At 37.5% G+C, this 16130-nt stretch overlaps 1 protein-coding gene across 12 annotated transcripts in view; it reads left to right on the top strand.

Moving 5' to 3' along the window:
* The window catches only part of EYA1 (EYA transcriptional coactivator and phosphatase 1), a 95498-nt gene extending 79568 nt beyond the window's left edge, over positions 1-15930 (top strand). For 5 of the 12 annotated variants that reach the window (XM_056522129.1, XM_056522130.1, XM_056522135.1 and 2 more), the window contains 6 exons: positions 1834-1892; positions 5371-5531; positions 7563-7677; positions 7786-7907; positions 10506-10606; positions 12242-15930. In XM_056522129.1, coding sequence (XP_056378104.1) covers positions 1834-1892; positions 5371-5531; positions 7563-7677; positions 7786-7907; positions 10506-10606; positions 12242-12322 — 639 coding nt within the window. In that variant the 3' untranslated portion in view covers positions 12323-15930. The remainder of the gene's footprint in view (positions 1-1833; positions 1893-5370; positions 5532-7562; positions 7678-7785; positions 7908-10505; positions 10607-12241) is intronic. The other 7 variants (XM_056522132.1, XM_056522136.1, XM_056522137.1 and 4 more) reach the window with 2 other exon arrangements.
* Positions 15931-16130: the final 200 nt, after the last annotated feature.

The raw sequence follows: 16130 nt of genomic DNA, 5'->3' as shown, positions 1-16130 counted from the left end.
ATGTGGATCCGCCATTTAAGCTCCCCAGCCTACAGATAATGGAGTCTATGAAGCGTTAAAATGATATTCAGATTCATTCTGAATCAAATTTTTTAAGGAATTCGTAATATAATTCGGCTTCATCATATTCGATTTGCTCATCTCTAATAAAGACCTATGGGGATTTTTTTTTTTTTGCTCAATGATGAAAGTACAGTACAAAGCAAGAATAAATAAAAAAAAAATGCTTTCCAAACGTGTCTTTAGCTTTCGTAATGAATCACCTATATTTTTTTCCTGATACTGAAACATGTTCTTTTTTTATTATCTGTTCACATTCCCTTTAAGTTGGGGAGCTCTAGGCAGGTTTACACAAACTGTAGAATAGGGAATCAGGTCTTGGCAGAGCTGACCTCATCTCTTCTCATTGGCTCGAGTAGCTTGTCTTGGACTTTTCCTGGACTAGATTCTTAACAATGCTGCATTTCGAGGAATGTAATTGGTAACTTTTATTTTACCTTTACTAAATAATCTTTATATTCCTGTCCAGTTACGCAAAAAATGCATCTGTTGTCGGATATGTTCTGCCTAATTTTTTTTGATGCCTTTTGTTCCCTGTATATTTTTATTGTATGTAAGTTCAATTCCATAGACACTGTAGTGAAGGGAAGGAGTTGTATGTTGTGCTGTAACATGCATATTAGAATTTCTAAAAATATTTTACTTAATGTATTATTTAGCAAGTCTTTCCTTGTTTTTTTCACATTTATAATATTCAAAAGTAATATTCAAGCGTGACAACTAATACAAAACTTTGTTTAATATGTTTGATTTTTAGTTCCTCTAAGCCGTTGTGATATATGAGAATTGAGTGTGTCATTTGCAATTGTTGGCTCTCTTGGTATGCCTGGATGCTAGGCATTCCTTGGTTTCCTGTATGTGGAATGTCAACATACGGTTTTATTGTCAATCATTCCACAATAGCATTGGATCGCAAAACCCCAAAGTAACATTCATGGTGCACTGTAAGGAGCCCTGTAATACAAGCACTTGGCTGAGGATTTGTAAATAAACACCTTAACAATGGCGACTGTGAGCTTCTATTGAAGCTTGTGAACCTTAGTACGAATTAATGATAATTTCTTCCAGTAAATTGCTCTAATTGTAATTCACGTACTACCTTGTATTCCGAAATGTTTAGTAACAAGGCTCTTTTGTGTAAGCAGCACAAGTAGCAGATACCTAAAAAAAAATAATAAGTCCATCTGATCTACTCTGTCAGATTTCATATTTTCAGAATCTGAACATTTTTCTATTTTTTTTTTCTATTTAACCAAGGCAAAATAAATAAAACTCACAAGTCTCAAATAAATGGAAAACTAGTAACAGATTTTTTGGTGTACACTGTTCAGAAACATTGGCCCCAGGCTGTGTTAGTGTGTGGCTCGACAGCAATCAGAGGTCATAATTTCATTGGCGGTTTCCATCGGGTTTAATTTTTGTAGCATGTTACATTACTGAAGATGTCTGGTTTGAGTTAAGCTAAGTACTGGCTGTGTCAGCTTTAAACAGTACAATATTTAAAGTACCTTAAAAAGTAAGGAGACTGTTGTGAAGTGCACATACTAATTGTTCTTAGCAGCTTAGTAAATATTGAGAAGGAGCTGGAGGTCAGTAAAAAGTAATGACAGCTAGCTTTTTTGGAAGGCACTTAAAATGTAAAATGGTCATTTTACAAGGCAACCACCAGCGGCTTTAAGACGTGGAATAACATTTCATGAAGATATTAATTGTCTACTAATTTGTCTTAAGTGGCAGACCCATTAGAAGCTTATGATTTCTGTCTTCTTGTAGGAATGTGACCAAGTTCATATAGATGATGTATCATCAGATGACAATGGACAAGATTTGAGGTACGTGTACGTTTATAGAATGAAAGCAGACCCTGCTGTGGTTATTGTTGGAAAATAAAATAATTTTCACAGAGACGAAACTGGGACCGAACCTTTCTATACTGTACAAGATTCATCAAAAAGGAAGAGATCCTCAGCTTTATTTTGATTATTCATATCTCTAATAGTCACATTTTTGCTACATATTTATTCTTGGACATTTGCGCTGGGTATGCATGTTTTTTTTTTTCATTTTTTGCTTCAAATGTGGACTAGCTCATTGGGTTTGAAAGAACCCCCTCCCATGACAGTGGGGTCCCCTCCAGTTTTCTCCCTAATGTGGCCAACATCTGGAGTACTGGTATACTCATCTATGAGTGCGGTCCCGCATTCGTTTGTATGAAGGGGCCCCACGAGAAGGTTATGAGCAATAATGTCCTATGAATGCTTTCATGATTGTACTGTGAAATGTTCATGTGGTCCTTTTTTCGATAGGACCATAGCGATACTTATACAGCGACTGCCCTTTGCTAAAATGGTCGATGCGGTAATAATTCACCAGTGCGCTTGCGCTATGGGGAACCATAGCAACACGCTATGCTTTGGAGCTCTTCTGCTCACTACACTCTGACACACTTCCGGTATCGTCCATAGAATGCCCGACCACAGTGATCTATGGCGCGGCCGTACCTGTAACTGTAATTTTTTTTACCTTTGTTCCGGTCCCCAGTCTCCTCCCTCTGTGATCACATTATTGAACATAGCTGCATGGTAATTAACACTGTACACTTGATACTGTAATAATGCTTGTCTTTTTTACAATGATTTTACATTGACTTCCATATGATGCACATTATACATGCTTATGTTCTAATATATTTGTGAAATATGTATGTATTTCAATATTATGCACTTTAATCCAGTTAATTGATTAATTATTTAGCGCCTATTGTCTTGCATATATATATATATATATATATATATATATATATATATACCCCCACCTGGTCATTGTTGTATTATGCTTGATAATGGTTGCAAGGGCAACCGAAACATTGCATCCTGTTTGCATGATGGAATAAAAGCTATTCACGTTTTTTTCACCAAATGAAGTGCTGCAAGTGATTTTCTACTGGAAAATAAAGCCATTGATAATGCATATTTTTTTGGAGGTGGGGTAGGGAGATTAAATAAAAAACGTCTAAGTTCATACTGCATAAAATTTCTCCACATATTTTTTTTGTGCCCGTTTTTGTTTGTAATTGCCAAAAAAAATTTAAAATAAAAAATTATATATATATATATATATATATATATATATATATATATATATATAGGAAGGATGCCGCAGCACACGGAAGATTCAAAAGTGTAAACAGTGGTTTATTCCATGATAATACAAATTAGCAACGTTTCTGCTGCCAATGCAGCCTTTGTCAGCAGAAACGTTGCTAATTTGTATTATCATGGAATAAACCACTGTTTACACTTTTGAATCTTCCGTGTGCTGCGGCATCCTTCCTAGATGTCTGAATTGCCTTGACCGGGGCTCCACTCGCTGCTTGCACCGCTATCACATCATTGTGGGACGTGCTGCTCTAATTTTCCCGTGCTGTATATATATATATATATATATTCACAAAAAAGTGCCCATTGACTATGGATGGAAATGTGTAAAAAATTGTGAAATAAAATGTGTCAGGAAATTTTATGATGTGTTAAGATATGCTTAATTCTTAGACCCTTTAAACTTCAAATGCACCAGATTTATAATAGTGGCTTAGGTTGTCTGAAAATCTGGCACTTCGTAAGGCTAGGTTCACACATAGTATTTTGCTCAGTTTTTTGGTTAGTATTTCTCTACAGTGGAAACATTTTCTGTGGTGGTTCCACTCCTGGTTTTGGTTAAGAATGCTGACCAAAATATTGTGTGTATGCCATGTTTACACTGGGTAAAAAATGTGGGACATATTTTTTTTTCCTGCACATTTTAAAAGAGTTTTTTTTCTATAATTACCCAGAAAACTGCTTATTTTTTTTATTTTTTATTATGGCCGACAAAAGGTCACAAAGATACACATAAGAAAATATGGCTACATTTTTTATACAATGTGAACATTGCCTAAGATTGTCTAGTCTGAATTTACACCATAAACTAGTTGACCTATTTTATGTGATAAATATTCTCCACAATTTGGCACATTTTTGTGTGCCAAAGCTACTCCCACATACCGAAAAGCAAGAAGTTGAATAATTTGGTCCAGCCTTCATTTCCAAGTACAGGATAGAAAATAAAAATGAAATATGATCTGATTGGTTGATAATGGCAACTTCACAACTTCTTGTATATTTTACTTTTCATAAATGGGCTAAAAGAAAGAGTTGCTTTTGCTTATGATGTCAATAGGTATAATGTATCAAAGTTGTCTTAAAGAGGACCTGTAAGGTCTCTTGATATGTTTATTTTAAAAATATTTTTATTTCTCATTGATCTGTGTTGTAAAATTCCTTTTCATAAATATTTCCAAATAAATTGACAACTAGATGTTACCTAAGTGGTGTGTCCCTACACAGCCTGGCTTAGTCAGCGCAGATTGTATACCCCCCCCCCCCCGCCAATCTGGTAAAACTGAGCTGCCAATTAATTTATTTATTTGGGTAATAAAAGAGGAATTGCATAACATGGGGTTCTAAGAAAAAATACTCCAGAATAGTTATTTAAAGGGGTACTCCGGCCCTAAACATCTTATCCCCTATTCAAAGGATAGGGGATAAGATGTCTGACAGCAGGGATCCCGCCACTGGGGACCCTCGCAATCTCTCCTGCAGCACCCACTTGTCATCAGCCTCACGGAGCGAAGATCAATCCGTGTCAGATGACTCACGATACAGGGGCCAGAGTATTGTGACGTCACGGCTCCGCCCCCTCATGACAACACAGCCCGTCCCCTCAATGCAAGCCTATGGGAGGGGGCATGATGGCTGCCACACCCCCTCCCATAGACTTGCATTCAGGGGGTATGGCGTGAAGTCATGAGGGGGCGGAGCCGTGACATCACAATACTCCGGCCCCTGTATCATGAGTCATCAGACACAGAGCCTTTTTCGCTCCATGAGGCTGATGACAAGGGGTTGTTGCAGGAGAGATTGCGGGGGTCCCCAGCGGCGGGACCCCCGCGGTCAGACATCTTATCCCCTATCCTTTGAATAGGAGATAAGATGTCTAGGGCTAGAGTACCCCTTTAATGAAGAATGTAAGTATTTCAACAGGAGGAGGCCTTGAGTCCTAAAAAAAAAAATCTATATTAACTACTTATAATAATAATAATAATAACAATGCATATATGGTAGGAAAGCCCTATTGGCATTTTGCTTCTGAGTTAAACTTAGAATGGCTTTCCCCATTTTCCAAAGAGACCAAATGACTTATTAATGTACAAAATTCTGTACTGGGAATTTCTACCTTATCTTAAACATGTTTATCTTTCTTCTTGCATAGCACATATAACTTTGGGACAGATGGTTTTCCAGCAGCAGCAACAAGTGCAAACCTCTGCCTTGCAACAGGGGTTCGAGGTGGTGTAGACTGGATGAGAAAATTGGCTTTTCGTTATAGAAGAGTAAAAGAAATCTATAGTACCTATAAAAATAATGTTGGAGGTAAGTACATGTACAGGATTTTTTTCCTATTCATTTTTATGCCATTTATGACTTCTCTGTCAACATCAGTAGTTCCTGTACGCCAATACCAAAAATGCCAGTGACATTTTTTGCCATTTATACCAAAAAACTCAGCACATGTGCACATTAATGTGTATGTCACTGTCCTTGTCATTTATAAAGGACCTGTCAGCAGCTTAAGGATAAGTTTCTTGTTTATTTTTATTTTTTTGTGTGTGCGTTTTTCCCCAAAGAAATGCCAAAACGCCCCCCCCATGGTGTTTTTTCACCGAAAAAACACTGCTGCCAGATGTTAGCTGTAAAATGATGAGAAATCTGTAAATTCTTTTTCCACTTTGTGTTTTTTAGTTTGGTGTTTTTTATTTTTTAAATCCTTTTGGCATTATTTCACTCTATTTTAGCGCTCGCATCTCTGCACTATACTCCGGCCGGCCTGTGATAAGAATAGAACATCACTCATATTCATATTTCCCGCTGAGAGCGGGGATTGGCTGCCACCATCCGGCCAATCCCCACTCTGGGCGGAAAATGTGAATGAGTGATGTGAATTTCTATTCACATCACTGGCTGGCCCGGAGTATAGTGCAGAGATGCGAGTACTGTATAGAACTTCTCCGCATCTCAGCTATATTATGGACGATTGCATTAGGTGTCAGGAGTGACACCCAGGGCGATATGTCTATTAGTACAGGTACTACTACTCCCATCATGGAACAGTCTGTTCCATACTGGGGGTAGTAGTACCACCAAAAAGATAAAAAAAAAAAAAATAGAGAAAAAAAAGTCAAGCACACACACTTTGTAAAAAATTTATTAAAATGTAGTTATAAAAATGCAAATTTCATTAAAAAAATGTTTACATCCTTTTTTTTCTTTTTTCTTTTGGTACCCAACAAATTTAGAAAATGTCAAAAGCGTCAAAGGGGCCAAAAATGCAATTTCCACTCAAACGCAAAAAAATGGCAGAAAAATGCAAGAAAAAAACTCCAAACAGGAAAATGCTGTGGCATTTTTTTCTGCCATTTTTTTACTTATGTTTTTTACGGCCACAAGAAAACTGAGTAGAAACTTAGCCTAAGAGAGGTCCATATACAGATAAGGTTTCTCATGATCATTCCAGGCATACATTTTTTTTTTCCTATCTGCTTTTTAAGATGCACAGATTTTTTGTTTTTTGTTTTTGTCTTCACACATTTATGGCTAAAGCAGCATTATTTTTTTTATCTTGCAAGATTAGCTGAAGTTTTAGTAAATGTTTTATTTGTAACAACTTTTCAGAGTTAAATGCAAAAAAAAAAACACGGTACCATTTTAATCTATGATATTTACCAATTTCCATTAAATAATTCATTCTCTGTATTCGTCTGGTTTGGCACAGTTCTAGGTATACTAAATATGTCTTTGGAATATACTCGTTTGTGATGTTTATTTAATAAAGTGCATTGAACAATGTTTTTATTTTAAAACTTTCTAACTATATGACATTTAAAAAAAAATTTCTACCATTTTTATTCTACTTATAATTTACTGGCATATAGAAATTCTTTCATAGACAACAGTGTAGCCTGTGTTAGTGTTTCTGCCTCATATACAGTTGGTCCTGAATATGAGACCTGACAGAACACCTGATAATATTTATTCCTGTACATACATAGAAGCATGCTGGGAGTTCCCCCACCCCAATGCCCAGCTTTCTGCTTATTTCCCCTGCAGTCTTGCATGGTGGACATATAATTGCATGTTTGCTTATATAATAGATGGATGGCTCAAGTCCACCGGAGCCAGAGCAGCTGTTTTTTCCTCATCTATATGCCCTAATATTGCATATGGAGAGGGCTTGTCCTGATGAGACACAACCTTTAATTAAAGGATAAGCTGTTTTTGTGTTATTTGGCATTGCCTTTGTCATAGGCTAAAATAGAAAGGTGTGGTGGCGCTCACTCACCCGGAATAATTCTTTCAAAGCAAAACTGTAATGTTGCATTAACCCAATTCTTTGTGTTTTTACAGGTTTGCTTGGCCCAGCAAAGAGGGAAGCCTGGTTACAGCTAAGAGCCGAGATCGAAGCTTTGACAGATTCATGGTTAACTCTTGCACTAAAAGCTCTTACATTAATTCACTCCAGGTAATTTTTCTAAATACATAGAACCAACTGAGCAATATACTTTGATACACAAAATAATGTGCTATTGTTGACCATAGTCGCTCATACATTGTACGTGTTGTCTTACAGGACAAACTGTGTAAATGTACTAGTCACAACTACTCAACTTATACCAGCACTAGCGAAGGTCTTGCTGTATGGATTAGGCATAGTCTTTCCTATTGAAAATATCTATAGTGCAACTAAAATAGGTGAGTAATGTAATAATGTAGTATTATGTATATATTTACATTGTAATTTAACAGTCAAGAACTGCTTAAAGGGGTATTCCGGGCAAAAATATTTTATCCCCTATCCAAAGGATAGGGGATAAAATGTCTGATCACAGGGGGCCCGCTGTTGAGACCCCCGCGATCTCCCTGCAGCACCCACATTCTATGCGGGTGCTGAATCTCCAGTTTCGGAAACCTTTGAGTTTCCGGGACTGGGGAAGTGACGTCCCGCCACGCCCCCTCCATTCATATCTATGGGAGGGGGCATGACAGCCATCACGCCCCCTCCCATAGACATGAATGGAGGGGGCATGGCGTGATGTCACGTCTCCAGTCCCGGAAACTCAGAGGTTTCCAAAACTAGAGATGCAGTCTCCGCATAGAATGCGTGTGCTGCAGGGAGATCGTGGGGGTCTCAGCAGTGGGCCCACCACGATAAGACAACTTATCCCCTATCCTTTGTATAGGGGATAAAATGTTTTTGCCCGGAATACCCCTTTAAAAGAGATTTACCATTGTTGTCTAAGTGAGTTTTGATTTTTTTTTGCTTTGTTTTTGCTTATGTGCAACATATTATCATATCATACTATCAAGCGGGGTTGATAAATTTGGCGCACTTAAGCAAAAAAAACAATAAATCACTCCAGAACACCATTTTGTATGTTTCCTGCAGTTGCGACTTTTTGTGAGACTTTTTCTACCCTTCATTCCCAGAACAAGCCAGTTCCACTCCAACAAATGGTACAACTCTTGACTAAAGAATAACTTACCTTACCTTACCTTATTATGCTTGTCTTTGTCATATCATTTGCTACTCTGTATGCTCTTGTACCATATGTTTTTGGGGAATGATTGGTGGTCTCTGTATTGTTATAATATAAAAAAAACAAAAAGTGCCCTCTGCCCAGGGCTGTTGCAAGGATTTTTGCCACCCTAGGCAAAAGCTAATTTTGCCGCCCCCTTGACTCCGCCCATTGACCTGCCCTTTTGACATGCCCTACCTTACTACAGGGGAGACATACTGTTACAAACCTCCTCCCCATGTAATCACCTTACTATTGGGGTGACACACTGTAACAAACCTCCTCCTCATGTAATGTCCTTACTACTGGGGTGAAACACTGTAACAAACCCCCTCCTTATGTAATCACCATACTACTGGGGTGACACACTGTAACAAACCTACTCCTCATGTACCCTCCTTACTACTAGGGTGACACACTGTAACAAACCCCCCTCCTTATGTAATTACCTTACTACTGGGGTGACACATGTGAGGGGGCGGTATTGTGGTGCTGCTGGCTGAGATGGTTGAGTGAATGGTTCAGATAGTGGTTGTCTACTGTAACTTTCTTGTGGCGAACAGAGCAACACCCCATCAAGAGGGAGATCTAGGCGGCTGCCTATTTTGCCTATAGGTAGTACCGGCCCTGCTTCCAAAGGCAGTTTTGTAAGCCTAGTCTGACCTGGCTTAGGTTTGCGACTTTTTGAACAGGTTTGCAACTTTTTTTTAAGCCTATGTGCGACACTTGCACTTCATAAATTTGTGAACACTGCAGATTGAAAACTGAAAGTTGCTTAGGTAAGACTAGGTTCACATTGCCGTTGGAGTTGTTGGAGTTCCGTCAACAAGTTAAGCAGAGGAAAAAAACTGTTCACATTTTTTTCCCCTAGTAAACTACCAAATCCCTGAAGGACCCCATACAAGTAAATGGGGTCCGTCGGAATCCGGCAGTTTTCGTTGTATGTTTTGTCCCATTTCAGGGTCCATTCTATGCAAGGAAAAAAAGTCCCAAACAAACCCTGAACGGGACGGATGTGAACAGCAGTGTGAACTTAGCCTAAGGTTGTTTGCTACTTTATGCGTACCGACAAAAGTCGCAAAAAATAGTGCTTAGGCGCACATTCAACATTTGGGTTGCGCAGAGTAAGCAAAAGAAAAAGCTCTAAATTCAATGATAAATCTCCCACATGATCTATAAAAAAATGGCTCTGTAAATACCATGTATTACTTACTTAAATACATTGTAGATCTTGATGCTCAACATATTGTATGTTGTGGATCTGTCCTGAAAATTCCTTGGTATTGGAATTATGATATTAAAGCATTATAAAGATCATATAATGTAAAACTGTGTATATTACTGTATAATCTCTGATGTAAACACTATTCCTCAAGAATTCAAATCACTACAACAGTGTTTCCCAAACAGGGTACCACAAGCTGTTGCAAAACTACAACTCCCAGCATACCCGGACAACCTTTGGCTGTCTAGGCATGCTGGGAGTTGTAGTTTTGCAACGGCTGGAGGTACCATGGCACAATGAATATGTTGTTCTTCATGACAATTTGGACTAAAAATTGCATAGATGATGGCCTCTGGTTAGGAGTCAAAACAGAACATATATTATAAAGTTATTTTAGAAATTACTGGTTCATATCTGAGACATTTCCAAACATTTCCCATAGATAATATATGTTTTGGTTTAATTATTTAGATAATAAATTGGAGCCATAAAAGTATATATAAATCTCTCTCCCTCTATATAAAACTCTAAACACCTTATTTTGCATAGGTAAAGAAAGCTGCTTTGAAAGGATAGTTCAGAGGTTTGGAAGAAAAGTAGTCTATGTTGTAGTTGGAGATGGTGCAGAGGAAGAGCAAGGAGCCAAAAAGGTGAGAAACTAATATGATGATACTTTTTCGTTAAGAAATACCTGTGGTTCAAAATATTTAAAAAAATCAGAATTATTTTAGTGCAATAACCCTTTAGAGTGGCAACAAGGTAATTTTTGCTGTTATTGAGCTCCCCCATTCTCTACAATTTAAGGGGGGAAGGACCATAGAAAGGTTGATCGCCAGCAGTAGAAACACAGGTGCATCCTTTTCTTTACTTGTCTGATCAAATACAGGAAAGCACCTAGTCCTCTCTGCTATGCCATGACATAGTGCCGGTGAATAGGCTGGCACTGTGCTAGGGGAAGATTTAAGTATATTTAGTGCTATTGATGGCATGTGAGGGTAAGAGAGGGTTACTGATACATTGGGTTTGCAAGGTATTATATGGGCAGAAAGCAAAGAAACTACAGTAGCACAGCCAGGAAGGGGTTACACTAAGCACTGATCGGCTGCAGCTGATGATGATAGGTCTGCAGACTAAACGGAGAGAAACAGGAGATTACATTCAGTAGGCAGTACTGTTTATATACAGTAGTACTGACACTGATATTTATACAAGGAACTCCTGCCAGACCTAGACCCTTTAATCTAAGGGAAACCTTCACATACCTTTTAAGCATAGTGTGGATCCTCTGACAGGGTACAAAGGCTCACAGATTGCAGGTACACAGTCTTGGCTCTGTCTCTCTCACCTGCACATAACACAAGCCAAGCCCCACCCCAACTTTCAATGTTCTGTCCTGTTTTCTCTGTTACTAGAGATTGACTGAGCCTAACAACAGGTAGCATACAGCAGATTAATGGGAAGTGATATGCCTAGAGGCCAACACTTTAGGGATTTTTCAGGAGAAATTACCAATTATTGTAAATTAAGTGATTTATAAATATGTTAGGAATAACCTAGGCTATAACATGGGGGTAGGATTTCATTATGTGTGTGTCACAATCCTAAGCAGTTTTTGGCTCTCAAATATGCCCTTTTGTCTCTTCTCAAAAGATTTGAAATTTATATTTATTATATCTTACAAACCTTTTTAGAGAAGACAGGTGACATATGTGAGAACCCAAAAGTGCTCATTGGGGATTTGGCTATTTATTTGTAATCAAAAACAGCTAAACCCCAATGGAATCCTGAGGGGCTTTATTACAGAAATATAAGATGTCTGCTATATATTAATCGGTCATTGCACATTGTTATTATTATTATTATTATTATTAACTAGAGACTTCATACAGATGAGGCAGGGTAGTTCAAAATACCTGCAAGTTTAATACTATTAATATATACTGGATTAGTAATTTATTTTCACCGATATTTTTGAATAACTGATCAAAGTCTCAGCTTAGTAGCAGAAATATGTATTTCTAGTGCTCTGTTCACACACTGGAATTTCCCTCCCGATTCTGACGCCACTGTGAAAACCATGTCAAATAAAGTAAAAAATTAAATAAAAAATATTATATTATATATTCTTGCCCCTAGTTTGAAAGTGTTGGTTGTTCAAAGTGCACATCTGAATGCATTCTCTATTCAAGATTTAAGGGAGCACTATCTGCGCACCCTCAAAGATATCTTTCTATCTATTTATACCCTATGTCAAAATTTCAGCTCTCTTTTTGTATTTGTTTCAGCATTCGATGCCATTCTGGAGAATAACAAGCCATTCAGATTTAATGGCACTGCACCACGCATTGGAACTTGAATACTTGTAGCAGGAAAGCAGCACTTTGTTTCCGAACACAAATAAACCCTGCTGATGGGTTACATGAAACAGATGTTCCGGTGTCCCTGTGCAACATTGCTGAAATGCAATTTCAACCGGAAGCGCTTATCTTCTGTTTGATACACTGCTGATAATTTAAGCAATAGGACTTAAAAGGGAAAAATACCTAACATAAAGAACACTGGTCTTCATTATAGCTCCACAGGCAAAACAAAAGGGTTCGTACCTGTGAAGAAAATGGAAACTAAGACCTTGCAACTCCTTTATAGGCTTCATGATTTCCACATAAGGAAAGTTGACTGTGGAATGGCAGGTTTTACTGCACATTAAACAGCTATGCTAAAGTCTCTTTAGTATAGTGCCCTAGAAAGTTTTTATGTCTTATTTATGGATGGACACTTCAGCTTGACGTACAGAGCTATAGTAGAACAAAGATGGCACCAAGGACCCATCTTTGTAATTTAAAAAATGACTTTGGGCAATAGAGTCGAAAGCAGATGTAGGCAATCTAGGGTTTCCTACAGATTCCAAACGAGGTTTCTGGGATTGCTTTTGCCCACATCAAGCAATCGATAGGTTGCCTACCTCTGATCTAAAGTATGTATACTGTAATTTAAAATAGAAATATGTACATCACTGCGACAATCATGTACAGAAAGATTTGTTTGTGTGTAAATTTGTAATAATGGATTTGTTTACATATTGTTTAGGTAAATTTTATTGAGCTAGCAAAGCCTTGGTAGATCAGACGTGCAGGACGGCGTGTGTACAAACTCTTGTGCAGTGCCTTATCAAAGTGTTAGTTATAAATATGTAGATAGGTGTTTTATATATATATATATATATATATATATATATATATATATATATATAGTAACATTTGTTAAGACCAAACACAGATGTCAAGTGTCAATAACATCTTACAAAGTTTTTTCTTTGCCAGTTAAATAAAATGGTTTCCCATTCTCTAAACTTTGACACTATTGCTCATTCTTTTTATTTTTCCAGACCGGCACAAATATGGTTTCAGAAAAATAATCTAAAATAAAAAAGACAAATCAGTTACATAACTATACAGCAAATTAAATGGATACTCCGTCCCAGACATCTTATCCCCTATCCAAAGGATAGTTTGCTCTGTAATGATGATGGCAGGGTGGCACTGCAGAGATCACTGGGGTCCCCAGCGGCGGGCCCCCTGCGATCAGGCATCTTATCCCCTAACCTTTGAATAGGGGATAAGATGTCTTGGGCAGAGTACCCCTTTAACATCAAGGGTTATTCAAGATTGGAAAATCAGAGCAAATTTTTTCTAAAAATAGCACCACTCTTGTCCTCTGTTTGTGTGTGGTATTGCAGCCGAGCTGCAGTACCACACACAACCTGAGGACAAATGTGGTGCTGTTTTTTTTAAATGAAAGTAGTTCTATTTGGATAACCCCTTTAATGCGTACCTCCAATGATGGTCTCAGTGGTAAGTCTATGAAAATTCCGTCAAACTTGTCTTATGATCACAATAGTCACGGGGCAAGTCTCAGGCATCAAAGTTGCCACAAAATGTAAACACTTACCCTGCCACCGGGACCAGTATTTGAGGTATGTTAAAAAGGAGTACTACACAGGACAGGGGATAAGTGTCCAATCTCGTTAGGGGGTTTGACCTCTGGGACCCCCACGATTTCCCAAATTGAGCCCCATCTCCAACCTCTGGACATTTTTTTCTTGGCACTAAGTCCTCCTTAACACCAGCCTTAACCTTATGAGACAGCTATCTTGTGTTTAACAGTGATGGCTAACAATCACTGGCTAAGACAGTACCCATCACTATTCAGCCTAAAATTAGTGGCAGATCCACTTTAGAGGGAAGCAACCAACATAAGTACACCTCTGGTTTGGAGGTACCCAGGATTACATATTTGGGAATAGTATTGTGTGCAAAACTCTACTCACAATAAATACAAGAATTTGGGACAAAGATTCATACCTAGAACTGAAAAACTGTGGGACAGACAAGTATTCCTCAGATTTGCCATATTGACAGACTGTTTTATGACTATGGACTACTACATCATGGCAGTCTATGGTTTGTTGATAGACTTGAAGGGCAACTACATGTTATTCCCAGATGCTGCCTAGAAATGACTACAGTAAGCACTCTTTACACACTTTAAACAAAAACACAAGCACATGTGACTTTGCTCTCCTGAAAGCTGTATAAATGTATTAACTCTAAATGTATGGGTTGAATTTTCTTTTTGTACAATTTTCTTGAAATTAAAGAAGCACTCTGACTTTTTTTAATCAATAGACATATATTGTGCCAAAATATATCAGATAAATTCTATATTAGTATATTTTCTTTTCAGCCAGAACCTTTATATTGTATAAGATGATCCAGCAGAGACCCCCTGGAAATGCTTTGAGTCTGTTTAGTAGGTATAGTAATCATTTACTGGGTAGACCCACTTCTGACTCACCTGCAAGTGTGGGGCTGTACATTCTGGATATACTTTGGCATATTGGGAAAAAGTATGCCATCAAATATTGCTGCATACACATGGTGGGCCAATTGAGTTTAATGGACCAAGTTGTCTGCTAATGACTTTGATTGGTCAATTCCCTGAACACATTCTGTTTTGTGTGATACCTGCACAGAAACCATGTATGCTCAGAAAATGGACTGAATGTTGTCACTAGTAGACTACATTATTACTATCAAACTCAACAGGCCCCCGAAAGCTATATCTCAAAGTTGATGTAAATTAATTCTTAACATTACCCCAACATCACGTGACCACATAGAGATGCAAAAGCAGGACATCTGGAAAAGTCGCCCCAAGGATAGCCCACTGAACTGAAAATACAGATAACATGGTTACAGTAACTAATCCTGATAATCGGGAGTATATGTTATTTGTTAATTAATAATAATACCATATTGGGTAGACTTAATCAAAGAAAAAAAAATCTGGAGTGCTACTTTAATTTACCTCTCAATTTACAATTTTAACAGACATGACAACCCCCCCCCGCCCCCGGCACACTATGGACTCACACTGCTGCTAGAATTAGTAACTGGTGGACTCTGCATCTTTTTCTTAAGGAAAATACACAGGGATTCTTTATTTTATTCTTTTAACAGTTCAAGTAACAGTGAATATTTCAGCCGTATTGTACAAAAAATAGCATGTTGTACCCATAGATATGTACAGTTTCTCTTCTCATTCAATTTTGTGTTAAATTAATAAATTTAATTTGTGAAATAATAATTAAATTGTGCTTAATTTTATTTTTACATGTACCTATTGTAATTATTATTGTATTACTTTTGTTATTTTTGATTCTGTAAAGCAAAAAAGAAAAAAAAAATAGAAACTTTGGAAAAGAGTGAATCATTTTAAATAAAATCAGAAGACTACAATTGAGGAATTCTTCTATGTATGTTTTCTATGTGTGCCAATATGAATGAGGGGAATCTCTTTCTATGTTTTTTTTTTTAATTAAAATGTAAACGTATTATCTAATTAAATGGGTTATGCAGGAATAAAAAAACGTGGCTGCTTTCTTCCAGAAATAGTGCTACTCTTGTACTCAGTTTGTTATTGCAATTCAGTTCCATTGAAGGGAATGGGGCCATGTGGTAATACCACACACAACCTATGGACAGGTGTGGGGCTCTTTTTGAAAGAAAGAAGATGACCCCTTTAAAGCCACATCAACAAAATGTGTGCTATAAAGAAAGTATCATATTTTGGTGAGATTGTAATGTGAGCATCTCACTATGTAAAAATGATTCA

Source organism: Hyla sarda, chromosome 5 (assembly GCF_029499605.1).
Source record: "Hyla sarda isolate aHylSar1 chromosome 5, aHylSar1.hap1, whole genome shotgun sequence".
NCBI lineage: Eukaryota > Metazoa > Chordata > Amphibia > Anura > Hylidae > Hyla > Hyla sarda.
Note: the sequence above shows the minus strand (reverse complement) of the source record. Positions and strands in the feature narration are given on the sequence as shown.